Source organism: Geotrypetes seraphini, chromosome 4 (genome assembly GCF_902459505.1).
Source record: "Geotrypetes seraphini chromosome 4, aGeoSer1.1, whole genome shotgun sequence".
In the NCBI taxonomy this organism is placed as follows: Eukaryota; Metazoa; Chordata; class Amphibia; order Gymnophiona; family Dermophiidae; genus Geotrypetes; species Geotrypetes seraphini.
In genome coordinates, this window is record NC_047087.1 from 296,047,079 (window position 1) to 296,061,180 (window position 14,102).

Below are 14,102 nucleotides of genomic sequence, written 5' to 3' on the forward strand. Positions count from 1 at the left end.
CTGATGCCCCGGCGTTGCACGGGTATTTAATTATAGCAATAACACTGTAAATGGATTCAAATAAAGATACTTTATAGTGGTGAATGAAATTATTTTTTTACAGCTTTATAAAAAGTACAATATTCAAATTATAAAGTGAAATATTTGACAAAATGAATACAATACAACTAACACAAAACTTGATTATAAACAACATTTTTAGTTTCACCTCCAGGAGCAAGAACATATAAATTCTTGGGTGAACCCACCCTTGAGCAAGCAACATAGAGTTGTCCATGGGAAAAACAGGGGGATCTTAAATCCACTCCACAGTATGTAATAGTCTGTCCTTGTGATTTGTTGATTGTGATAGAGAATGCAAGTCTCACTGGAATTTGCAATCTCTTAAACTGAAAAGGAAGAGCTGTTGGAATAAGTGGTATCCGCGGGATAAATACGGTTTCACCGTGTCCCTTTCCGGTTAAGATAGTCGCTTCAATTACATTGGCCAGTAACCTCTTTACACAAAGCCTTGTGCCATTGCAAAGTTTTGGTGGGTCAAGGTTGCTAAGTAAAATAACTGGAGATCCCACAGCTTTTTACATTTTTTCCATTGACTTGAATGGGTGAAATCAGATTTTCTGTTTGTAGCTCCGCCCACGTGTGCAGGTGGGCCGCGAGACCCCCAGAACATATCACCCCAGGTAGTGAGGGATCTGCATACCAAGTTTCGTTCAAATCGGTCAAGCCGTTTTTGCGTGATTGCGGCACATACACACACACATACATACACACATACCTCCGATTTTATATATATAGAACTAGCTGATGCCCCGGCGTTGCACGGGTATTTAATTATAGCAATAACACTGTAAATGGATTCAAATAAAGATACTTTATAGTGGTGAATGAAATTAGTTTTTTACAGCTTTATAAAAAGTACAATATTCAAATTATAATGTGAAATATTTGACAAAATGAATACAATACAACTAACACAAAACTTGATTATAAACAACATTTTTAGTTTCACCTCCAGGAGCAAGAACATATAAATTCTTGGGTGAAGAGACCCCCAGAACATATCACCCCAGGTAGTGAGGGATCTGCATACCAAGTTTCGTTCAAATCGGTCAAGCCGTTTTTGATTTACTGTGAGAATGGCAGCTGTTTACATTTTTTCCATTGACATGAATGGGTGAAATATGATTTTCTGTTTGTAGCTCCGCCCACGTGTGCAGGTGGGCCGCGAGACCCCCAGAACATATCACCCCAGGTAGTTGGAATTACTGTGAGAATGGCAGCTTTTTACATTTTTTCCATTGACATGAATGGGTGAAATCTGATTTTCTGTTTGTAGCTCCGCCCACGTGTGCAGGTGGGCTGCGAGACCCCCAGAACATATCACCCCAGGTAGTTGGAATTACTGTGAGAATGGCAGCTTTTTACATTTTTTCCATTGACATGAATGGGTGAAATCTGATGTTCTGTTTGTAGCTCAGCCCATGTGTGCAGGTGGGCCGCGAAACCCCCAGAACATATCACCCCAGGTAGTGAGGGATCTGCATACCAAGTTTCGTTCAAATCGGTCAAGCCGTTTTTGCGTGATCGCGGCACATACACACACACATACATACACACATACATACCTCCGATTTTATATATATAGATAGATAAATAAATCAATAAATGAGTGTTTGATTTATTGATATACCCAGTCTTTTATATTTTGGAGTCTTTAGCTGGGATGAAGATTTTTATTATATCGTCTCCCATTCAGTTTGATTTGTGTTATTTGTATTGCCACCTTTTTTATATCAGGGCTGCATTTCAATAAAAATTTTTAATTACAATAATAGGCAGCACATATCCTGCAGTCCATTGGGAGGGGGCACAGGAGACTGATGGGCTACGCGTTTCGTCTCCCTCCTCCTCACATTAGGTATCATTTCTTTACTGGTGAGTGTGCCGAAGCCCCACCAGTCAAAAAAAAAAAAAATCCACTGCCGAAGCCGCCTCCTTCCTTCTTGTGCTGCCTCAAGAACAAGGAAGTCAGCAGGGGGCCTCCAACCGCCAATGCCAGCACTCCCCATGCATGCTCGCATCATGTACAAACTGAGCATGCTCGGGGAGTGCAAATGTCGGTGCCTGGAGGCATGGCACGGACTTCCTCTCTCTTGAGGCAGTTTTATGAGGAAGGGGGTAACTCGAGCAGCAGATTTCTTTGGCTAATGAGGTTTCAGCTACCCCACCAGCCATTGAACAGGTACTACATCAGGGGTGTCAAAGTCCTTCCTCGAGGGCCGCAATCCAGTCGGGTTTTCAGGATTTCTTCAATGAATATGCATGAGATCTATTTGCATGCACTGCTTTCATTGTATGCTAATAGATCTCATACATATTCATTGGGGAAATCTTGAATACCCGACTGGATTGCGGCCCTCGAGGAGGGACTTTGACACCCCTGTACTATAGCCTTGGAGGGGAACTGAGCCTAAAGGAGGGGAGCCAGGCCTCTGAGATCTTGCTCCATATCTTCCTTTCTCCAGTCCCCCGGTCTAACACTTTCTCTCTCCCTCCCTCTATCCCCAGGTCCAGCCCTCTCTCTCTCTCTCTCTCTCTCTTCCTTTGCCTCCCCCAGGTTCAACTTTCTCTCTATCTTCCTCCCTCCCTCCCTCCAGCCCACATGTTCAGCTCTCTTCCTATCTCACTCCTCCTTAGCCCAATGTTCTCTCTCCCTCCTTCAGGAGCATCTTTCCCTATTTCCCCCTACCATTTTGACCCTGCCTGATTCTCTTAATTTCCTTGCCCACCTTGACTGGCATCTCTCCCTCCTCTTTCCTCCAGGACCCAACATGGCTGCTCTGCCTTTCAATTCCTCCCCCCCCACCTTGGACTCAATGCAGCTGCTCTCTCGCCTTTTGCCCTGGACCCAACATATCTGCTTTTCCCCACTAGCCTTGCCTATAAATCCAATCATTGGCCCTGCAGACCAGCAGCAGCCATACAGAAAAGTTGCCTGTGCCTGCACTGGGCCTGTCCTTCTGACCTGGCCCAACCCTTCTGATGCAACTTCCTGTTTCAGAAGGGGCGGACCAGGTCAGAGGAAAAGGTCCAAAACTTGGATTTAAAGGTAGGTCAACTGAGGGCAGTGGGGAGGGGATGCAGTTGTGTTGGGCCAGGGGGGTAGAAATGCCAGACTGATCATGAATGTGGGTGGCAGAAAGTGGGCTGCACATAATTTAATTATTAATTACAATTACTTTTTAAAATTGCAATTAATGAGTTATTCACTGCATTAACTGCGATTAACATGCAGTCCTATTTTATATGCTGTATGGCTGGTGACAGGGGTGTGGCTACTGCAGGGGTGGAGCCTTGAATAGTCAACCCACTCCCTAAGGTTGATCCCGTTTGAGTACCAGCACCTTTCTTCCTGCAAAAAAACACAACCACTGCATAGAATACTTTGCAACTCAGCTGAACCGCTTTCTGTTGTACCTTTAATAAAGGAGGAAAATGTTCTCATGCTTTGCAAAAGTGCTGAATGTGATTCAGTATAGAGAGCCCCATTATTCGGAGCACAGGAACTTATGTTCACAGTTGCGCTGGATCGTGTTCTCCCTGCATTGCATGGATCCTGATATGAGTGAACAATTTGTCATGATAAAAGAAAGAGCTGAAATTGTTCAACAGCTCCATAAAATTTTGGAAAAAAATAAGGCCTTAGAAATGAGCCTTAAAGAGAGTGTGGTGTAGTGGCTAGAGCTACAGCCTCAACGCCCTGAGGTTGTGGGTTCAAACCCCATGCTGCTCCTTGTGACCCTGGGCAAGTCACTTAATCCTCCACCGTGAGCCTGTCAGGGCAGCCAGGAAAAATGCTTTAGTACTTGAATGTAAACCGCTTAGGCTATAATCAGTATATAAATACTATAAAAATTAAACGGAACATGCTCATGTCACTTACAGCTTCCTATACAGGCAGTACTATTGTTTCTTTGCTCTCAGGATCAATGTCAGTCAAAGACTTTCGCATAGCCCATTTATGGAGCCGGCTGTAAATGGGGAATCCTTTGTTTTCCCGAAAGATGTGCATCCCAGTAATGTGATCCCAATGTACAGTCGACTGGACGTTATCGGTTGAGAATTCCTGGAGTAGTTGCTTCTCATCATTATCAAGGGCTACGAACCCAAAAAACTGTTTGATGTTGCCAGCTGCCAGCATCTTAGCGTGGATTTCAGCCGTGCGCTTGAACAGCTCACTTTCATTGGAACGATACTGGGACCAGTATTCCTCTTGCTGATATCCAAGAGATGAGCAACAGTGCTTCAAGCATTTGAGGATAAAAACTGTGATGGCAACCGTGCCCAGCAGCAGCCACCCGATGAACTGAGGACACAATCAGAAACACATATTCAATCCAGGGAGCATAGCAAAGTCTTCCATCAATGAATGGTTCGTTGGGATTTGGTTGCAAAAGAAAAATGTCCAAAAAGGGATGGATGGACATTTTTCTTGCTAAATCCTACTAATTTGCTATTTTTGAAATCTATTTTCTAGACCAGTGGTTTCTAACCCTGTGCTGAAGGACCACCAGGCCAGTCGGGTTTCCAGGATCTGCATATAATGAGGTGCCAGGCATGCAAACCTGCACCATGCATATTCATTAGGGCTATCCTGAAAACCCGATTGGCCTGGTGGTCCTCCAGGTCTAAAGGCCTGGTGGTCTCCAAGTCTGGTGGTTCCAGGACAGGGTTGGGAACCACTATTCTAGATGGATATTTATGCTGTTCATCTGCAGTTCATCTAAATCTCAATGGGGCATGTTAAAGGCACAATTTGGATGGGACTAGGAAGGGCTTATGACCTGGGGGCTTTCCTAAGAGCAAATGCTGTGGAACCAGTTCCTGGAGTCCCAAGAGTTGAAATCGAATACTTTATCTACAATACAATAACAAAATGTGGAAACAACTAGAGTACAAATCGGATCTATAAAACCATCTATGTTGATGTATTCAGACCCTACACGGGTCGTGTTTTGGCCAATGTCCTGCCTTCCTCAGCAGCATCAACAGACTGTGGAAGCAACTTGAGGAACTAGTAACGTGCAGGCAGAAAATTGATTGCAAATATTGTTACTAGCTCCTCTAATTGATCCCAGGTCCACATGCAAACCAGTTAGTTAATAAGTTGTTAACAATCAATAATTCATTAGCATGCATTTTTACATGGACCTGCCCTGTGTCCTTTTATAGCATGCAACTCAAAAGGGGTTGCAGGCATGGGTGGCAGAGGGGTGTACCAAGGGGGAGAAGCAGGGGGCAGTCCACCCCAGGTGAAGACCATAAGGGGGTGCTCCTGGGTTCAGTGTCATGGTCCGGGAACTTCATTGCTCTGCTGGTGTTGGGCCTTCATTTCTACCAGGTCCTGCCTTTGCGGAAACAGGAAGAAAGCCCGACGCCGTCAGAGCAGTGAGTTAAGGCTGCTGATAATGAGAGAACAATGTTACAGCTCGCAGGGGCCTTCCCTCTGCTGCGTCACACAGAGAACTCCTGGTGGAGCAGGCCACAAAAAATCTCATGGTGTGATGGGGTGGGGGGTCAGTCGGGTCCAGAGGTGCTGCACAGGGGGATAGGAGGGAGGGATATAAAGTTGCTGCACATGGGGGAAGGAGAGAGGAAGAATTGTTGGGCATGGGCTAGAGAAGAGGAAGGGAGATGCAACAAAGAGGTAGAAAGGGGTAAGAGGAAGAAATCCTGCATATTGTGGAGGGGAGGTAGACATGCATGGAGAAAAGAGAAAGCATAATGTTGGACATAGGGTGGAGGGCAGGGAGAGATGGTGCGTGGGGAAAGAGATAGAAATGTTGCACCTTAAAATGGAGGGGAGGAAGGGAGAGATGCTGCATGGAGGGGAATAGAGAGGTATGACCCAGGGCACACAGCAGGGAGAGAGATGGTAGACAGTGGGAAAGAAACAAATGTTGGATTATGGCAGTGGAAAGGAAGGTACAGAGATAGAAGATGGATGGTGAGCATGGAGAAAGAAGAAAATGTCAAATGGGCAGGAGACCCTGGCAAGCAAGTTAACAGAAGAGAAACAGAAACCAAAACCTGGGACCAACATGATTTGAATAATAAAGTGACCAGACAACAAAAGGTAGAAAAAAATCATTTTATTTTCTATTTTGTGATTACAATATGTCAGATTTGAAATGTGTATCCTGCCAGAGCTGATGCTAGACAGCGAGCCTGAGCAAGGACCTACAAGAGAGAGGAAAAGTCTTTTTTTGTTCATTTTGTGTACACCACAGCGCCGGCGTAGGGTTGGAAAGGTTGGTAACCCTATGTGATGTTATATTGTAACACTGTGAATGTTAAACTGTAACCCGTTCTGAGTTGTCTGGGGAGGACAGGATATAAAGATAAATAAATACAATTACTAAAAATATGTTTTTATATGGGAGGGGGGGTGTTAAAAAATGATCATCCCTGAGTGTCACATACCCTAGGTCCGCCACTGATGGGTGGGTCAGAGACACAGCTAGAATTTATGTGTAATGTTTTAAGATAGGATCATTTACACACCCAACTGCCATTGGTTGCGTGCCTTAGTATAGCAGTTTAGGACCTGTAAAAAATTTTCAGTTTCAACTTCTCATATTCGGAAAGTTCAACAGTATTTAATCATTATAACTCTTTTGACTAACCCAGTGTATTTTGAAAACCCACCTTTTTAAAGATGTTTTTAATACTTAATATTAAAATTTTTTTAGTTTTTTAATCTTTTACTTACCTCTGTTCCCTTATGTTTTTTTCCCGTATTTGTTTTTCTATATATAACAGATGTAATCTTTCCCCCTCTTTTCATCCCATTTCAAGTTTGTCTTGTCTTAAATTTGTCGTTACTGAGTTTTAATTTGTATCTTTATATTTTATTCTTTTTTATTTATGTACATCGCTTTGTAAACAGATTCAGCGATAAATCAAATATTAATAAACCTTGAAACCTTGTATCTCAAACTGTGTGCCTCCTAAGATTCCAAGTGTGCCACGGCCCACTGAGGAGGAAAAGAGGCGCCTGCCAGATGACTTCCCTACCCGGTACAGTGCCAGCGATGCCCGATTCGTCGAAGGCCTGCATGTTTCCCCCTTCTCTCTAGCGTCCGCCGGCTTCCCCCCCGGCCTCCCGGTCTCACCTTTAAAGCTAATTACAGCAGCCTGCAGAGGATCGCCGGTAGGTAAAATGATTTTATTTTCAATACAGTGATTGAAATGTGTCCGTTTTGAGAATTTATATCTGCTGTGTGTATATGAAAAATGAATGGAAAAAACTGCATTACAATTAGTAAAGGAGGTGGGATCTGGGGCAGAGCTTGGGTGGGCCTAGGGAGGTCTGTGGTTGGGGTACTCAGTTGATATTTGTTAGACTTAGGGGGTACTTAGCGTGAAGTAGTTGAGAAACACTGCTGTAGGCAATCGGCTGGCGCTAGGGCCTCTCCTTCTCTCTGGCCCTCTTCCCTGCTAGCGCCCCCTACTGGCGTCTCAGCGCCCATCTGGAGAGCCTCTGCACATGTGCGGATGTTGACGTGATGATGTCACTCATATGCGTGATGTTGTCACGGCGACCTCTGTGCACTTCTGGGTGCCTCAAGCCGTGGCCACTACCTTTAGTGTGCCCCGGCCTGAGAAAGTTTGAGAGATACTGGACTAACCCAAAGCCATCAGAAGCGGCATTCTTTTGTGTATCAAACACAGTTCAATAAAAGAGTGTTTTTTGGGCCGTTAACGCTTCCTCATAGGCAGTGGGGAATATTTTTTGTCACAGCTTTTCAAATTTCTATCTAATTTCCACTACTATTTAAATATTTTCTTTAATAAATTAAACTTGGATTTATTTTTATAAGCATCATGCAGTATATTAACTGGTTAGTTTTTGTTAAATACAATCCACTGCCGACATGCATGTTTCTTTTACATGAATGGTAAACTGCTTCAGAGCGCGGTATTTACTTAGTGCTTTTCAAACTTAAAACATGGCAGGTCTCAGCGTCTCACACGTGCCGGCATGTACACCAGATTTCAGCAGACATGTGGCGTGAGATCGGTGTTAAAGTTTCAAGTTTATTTCAGTTTTGATATACCGCTCATTATAAAACTGAGCGGTGTACAATTAAAAAAAATGGGGAGAAAGCGGGATGCACAAATAATAATAATAAAAAACAAAGGATATGATAGGATAATAAAGTATAGGGAGCTGGGGAGGAACTAAAATATCTTGATAAGAAAGAAAGTGAGGGGAAAAATACATAAGAAAAGGGGGAATAAGAATTTTATAAATAGTATTTTATGAAGAACACTCCGCAGAATACTGAAGGTGTCCCTGGGGAGGGGAGGGAAGAGAGAAGGTGCTAGATGGGGGGAGGGAGAGAGTGAAGAAGGGAAGAGAGAGAATATGCTAAATAGGGGGTGCTGACTGATAGGCTGGGGGGGGGGGGGCACAAGAAGCCCTAGGCAAGAGGAAGAAGACCTTGCAACAACACTGAAATAGGATTGTGATGGTGAGCCCCAGAAATGGGTGGAGGGGAACGGTCAATAATTCCAGGGGGGTATCAGCAGTCCTAACTCAGTACCTGTTACAGAGCTCAGCTCACTACAGAACACAAGTAGAAAAAAAACCTCTGAACAATGGAGATGGATGTACATACGTGATATTACCTCCAAGAATCCTAGCAATGGGTGGGTTCACTAATTAACTTTATAATTCACAGAATAGCCTATTAATGAGAGTAGGTGCACTGCTGGTGCTGGGTTACATAGGGAATTTATAAGCATATCTATCCAGTCAGCAACACTCAAATTGGCAAACTGGATGGACCGATTTGGTCTTTATCTGTTAAAAGATGTCCAGACTGGGCTTTACACCTGTGTGTCTAATTTATTAATTATGTGGTTCCCAAACACATAGACCTGCAAGATAGACCTGGTTCTTTATTATTTTACATATGTAATTTAGAAATCTAAGTGAAAACTAACATAAATACATGGCTGTGAAGCCCTCTAGATCAGAGGTCTCAAAGTCCCTCCTTGAGGGCCGCAATCCAGTCGGGTTTTCAGGATTTCCCCAATGCATATGCATGAGATCCATGTGCATGCACTGCTTTCAATGCATATTCATTGAGGAAATCCTGAAAACCCGACTGGATTGCGGTCCTCAAGGAGGGACTTTGAGACCCCTGCTCTAGATGCATTTAGATTACTATTAATGGAGATATCCTTTGACTAAAGTTACGAGCGCAATATTCCATTTTTTATAATTAATTTAGCTGACGATGGGGTAATTCTATAACCTGGCGCCTTAATGTAGGTGCCCCAATGAGGTGCGCTTAGCGTCAATTCCAAAAGCCATTATAGAACACGATAGGTTGATGGGTGATGTAAGCTGGGACGCTTAAGTGCAATATGCAAAAAGTACAACTGATATGTTGTAGGTATTGTTTGGTGACACACCCGTATTCTGTCCATGGAGGATGAAATTGTATCATGCACGTAGGTGCTAGTATTCTGTAAAATATATGTACTATTGGGACCTGATTCTATAAACGGCACCTGACTCCTAGATGCTGCTCAGTGCAGTTGTCAATCATCTACTAGACTCCATTTATAGAATTGTGCTTAGTGGCACCTAAGTGGTCTTAGTAGGCCTCGAAATTTTAGGTGCACTTCCTGTTAGGCCAGAGTTTTCTTGGCCTAAATGAGTGTGCCTAAGTTAGGTGCCTACCAGTGCCTAAGCCAAACCTTGCCCAAATCTACCCCAAATCCATCCCTAACCTTGATGGTAGGTGCCTCAGAATAGATGCATACCTCAAAGTGCTAGGCACTTACCAGCTAATTACTTTTTAAAATGTTTTTTAATTGCTTTTTAATGGCGCTTTCAATTATGAAAATTAAGTTAGGCATTTTTTCCCCCTTCTTTGAGTTTAGTTTCACATGCTTTCTTGCTGTTGATTCTGATCTTAATACAGCAAAAAAAAAAAAAAAAAAAAGCACAAAGGTTAGGGTTGGGATTAGGGCCATGTTTCGGTGTACAACGCCTGTATCAGGGGTCAGCCAATGAGCAAAATATGATTACTTTAAACTTTGGGGATCAGAATCAGTCCCAAAGCAACACAGGACTAAAGAGATTGCTCGCTGTGCTTGGGCTTTAGAACTGATTCTGAATTTCTGATCTCTGAAGTTTGGTAATTATATTTTGATCATTGACTGATCACTGATGCAGGCGTTGTGTGCTGAAACACGGCTCGTGTTGGGTCAATAAAGACAAGTCCCTGTTCACTGAAGCCCTTTGTGCTTTTTTTTTTGTTGTTGTTGTTGTTATATTCTGTTTGGTGTGCTCTGTCCCTCTCTGTGTTGGTGATTCTGATTTTAATTCCACATTTTAATGCTGAACTTATCAAAATGGAACGTTACCTGGGATTCGTATCTCAGTTTTCTTACAACATCTTCCTTAAAACTTACATCTTCCACTGGTATAGTTTTGCAGGGGAACTTGGCTAAAATGTCTGGTTTATATTGATGTGGAAAATCTTTCAAGCTGGACGACTGTACAAATTCACTTAGGGCACAAACATATGCTTCGCCTTGGAGCAGAGAAATGACGGACCAGGTGATGGGGGCCACCATGGCTGGCCCCACAACGCACCCCAGCAGCAAGAAGATGGCTGGGATTGTACAATTCCCGGCCCCTCTCCTGCGACATTCTGCCACAAAATTCCACGTTTGGTTACTCATAAGCATTCCAACTAGGAATAAGGTCAGGGCGGGGATGCCAATGGCGGCAAGGCCGTAGAGATAATTCCGCTTTGGGGCACAGGGACATTGGAAAGCGAGAAAAGAATAAAGCTGCTGGCTCCCCAGAGTGCCCAGCACGACGAGACAGTTGAATATGACCACATTTTGGCTTTTGAAGACCAGGTACATGAACTTCATGTGTTCCGTAACTAGCGCAGCCATTTTCATCGGAATGCGAGAGAATCCTACAGTTTGATAATGTCCTCGATGCTGATTTTGTTTTCTGGTCAAGGTGTACGCACAGTCTCAGGAGAAAAAGTGCTGCCGGTGCAGATTTTTCCAAAGCTGGAGAAAGCTGATCTGAATCACAAATATTCTTCACAGACAATAGTGCTACAGGAAAACAAAGGAAATATGCAATTAAAAAAAAAAGATCAACCTATCCTGATAGCTGTCCTTCCTCTCATTCTTTTATCTCCAGCTGAAACGGCATTTGATAGTCTATGGTAGCTGAAGAAATTTTTCAATACAGGGGAACCCTTATTTCATAACTGCGCATATAAATTGTACCCCCTTTATTGACCCATGTGTAAAATTTAGGCATGGATTCTGCGCCTAAATTTACATGCATAAATTGTATTTACTTCCAATTGTATTAACGTCAATAATTGCTTGTTAAGATCCCAATTATCGGTGCTAATTGGCTTTATTTAATGAAATTGCATGCACAGCACGTACCGTTTCCCATTTAGGAGACACTAAGGGGCTGATTCTGTATAAGGCGCCAGTCTTGGCGGCTGCTTAAGAAGCAGCTGAGAATCATATACCAGTGGCCTAAACAGAATCATGTCTACCCAAAGGACAGACGCCTAACCCCCCAATTTTCTAACTGGCATCCCTGTTACAGGCGCCGGTTAGAGAATCACACCTTAGCCTGATCGTAAAGATAGGCAGCTCAGGATGCCCCGGGAAGGAGAAGGCCTGCCATTTTGAAGAGGTGAGCCTGCCAGTCGGAGGGAGAAAGCATCCTTCCGGCCAGACTTTCTTCAAAAAGGTAGAGGGGGTGGGCTTTTGGGGTGGGCTTAGGGGTGTTGAGGTTTGGAGGGATGTGTGTGTGTGTGTGTGGGGGGGGTTGTTGAGGTTTGGTGGGTGTTGGGGGTGTCAGCGGTTGGGAGGTGGTGTGGTGTTGGGAGTTCAGAGAGGGTTTCAGCAGGAGGGAGTGGGCATTCCTCCTAACTGTCTTTGTTTTTGGGGGTCGTGGGGTCAGTGGCAGGAAGGAGTAGGCATCCCTCCTGCCTATTTGGGGGGTACATGTCAGGGGTTCCCCTGCCTCAGCTGATCATGGTAGAGGTATTTTCACCCAATCATCTGAGCCGACAGGACTCTCCGAAGCACGGCTTAGGGCAGTCTTGCTGGCTCAGCTGATCAGGGATTCCCTTGCCACAATCAGCTCAGCCGGCTGCATCTAGTTTTATCTTTTGAAATGTAGGCCAGCATCTGTCGCGGCCCTAGGGAGACACCTAGGGTCACCTAAACTTGCCCAATGCCACTTCTGGGTGAAACCATACCCACACCCAGCCTTGGGCGAGCTTAGGTTTCCCTACCCACAAATGCCTACAGTGTGGGTGTCCTGCCTTAGGGATTTTTTCTAAAAATGTGCTTCTTGATTGGCTGCCAGAGGTGGTAGGACACCTACCGCCACCTACAATCAGGACGCCCCCTAACTGCTTCCATGTTAACCCTGTGTTATCCAGTTAGCATGCAGTAATCCTAGTCTACTAGTTGGATAACATGAGAACACAGCTCTCTGCTCATGACATGTTCCCCTCTAAAATATTTTTCACACTAATAGGCAAAATACCCAAAATCTTTAATGCATTTTGTGGTAGCCTGTTCTTGTATGCTAACTCTGTGTTAATCCACACAGCCCCGTCCCCTCTGATGTGAACTGCCTGTTCTGGGGCAGGGGACCGGCAAGGCCGACAGCCACACCCATGCAGACCATGGCCCTGTGACTGCCTCATGCACCCTCCCCCCCTCCCCCCCCACTGCCTGGAGGAGGGGGTGCTCCACCCTGGGTGGCAACCAAGCCAGGTACGCCATGGCATAGCCCTATCCTTGCACATCCCCTCCTAAATTAATCCCAGTGCAAAACCAACTTCTGGACAGCAGTGAACCTGGTATGAAATGCCTGCATCTTTAAAGCATGCAGGAATATCACTGTGGCAGTGGAATATAAAATTTAAAATAATGCAATTCCTAGACCTATTAGAATTACAAACCAGCAAATGCCCCATCTCCTCTACTCTCAGGCTTATAAACCATTACCAAAAACACAATGCTGCAAATAAAACATACCTTAAAGCCTCTGATTGCTATCTCTTGAGGTGCTCTCCAAGTGGCTCGTAGCCTGCAGCCAAAGGGAAGGGCGGGGCCTGTTTTAGCTGTTCTGCAGTCTTTTCCTATTCACTGATAAATTATTCTTGAGTAGATGTTGGCACTGGATCATCTTCAGTTATGAGAGTGCTGCTTGGTATGTGTGTGTGCACGCATGCATGATTTTTGCTAGATGTATTCAGTACAGTCCCTTGGCTCTGTCATACTAATGCAAACTGCCCTGTTAACTTGTGCAATCAGGCTAATTACTCCAAGAGACTGGTTGTGGCCAGCCTTTAATAAAGTACTGACCTGAAAAGGAATTGGAAGCTACCATGTGTGATGGGGTTCGTATTCAAAAGCACTATGTGTTTGGCCTTGATGCTGAGCACAGAGGAGTGTTTGGTGCAGTGGTTAGAGCTACGGCCTCAGCACCCTGAGGTTCTGGCTTCAAATCTTACACTGCTCCCTATGATCCTGGGCAAGTCACTCAATTCCACACTGCCCCAGGTATATTAAATAAAGTGTGAGCCCACTAGGACAGACAGGGAAAAATGCTTGAGTACCTGAACTAAATTCATGTAAACCGTTCTGAGCTCCCTTGGGAGAACAGCATAGAAAATTGATTAAATAAATAGTGTGAAAAGTTTCAGCCTCTGATAACCAGAGTTGGTACTGTGACATCATAATGCCTCATTCCACCAATGCCTAAGAGCCAACCTCATCAGTGATGTCACAATGGCTTGATTGTCCTATACTTAGCTCACCTTTGCCACATTTTGATTTCTAGAGTGGCGCAGTGGTTAAAACTGCAGAGTTGTACACGATGCAGGCAAATTTTATTTTGACAAATAAATCTTATCTAAAAACCTTTTACCAGGCAAGGGACCCAACACGGTCCGTGTTTCGCATAACCTTCATCAGGGGTCCATGGGAAAAAAGGAAAAATTGTGTCA

At 44.2% G+C, this 14,102-nt stretch overlaps 1 protein-coding gene across 1 annotated transcript; it reads right to left on the reverse strand.

Moving 5' to 3' along the window:
- Positions 1 to 3,952: 3,952 nt before the first annotated feature.
- LOC117358831 (calcium homeostasis modulator protein 2-like) lies at positions 3,953 to 10,992 on the reverse strand. The gene is made up of 2 exons (XM_033940578.1): positions 10,450 to 10,992; positions 3,953 to 4,369 (listed from the first exon to the last, which is right to left on the reverse strand). The coding sequence occupies exons 1-2, from the start codon at positions 10,990 to 10,992 to the stop codon at positions 3,953 to 3,955; spliced, it is 960 nt and encodes a 319-aa protein (XP_033796469.1).
- Between the last annotated feature and the right edge of the window lie 3,110 nt (positions 10,993 to 14,102).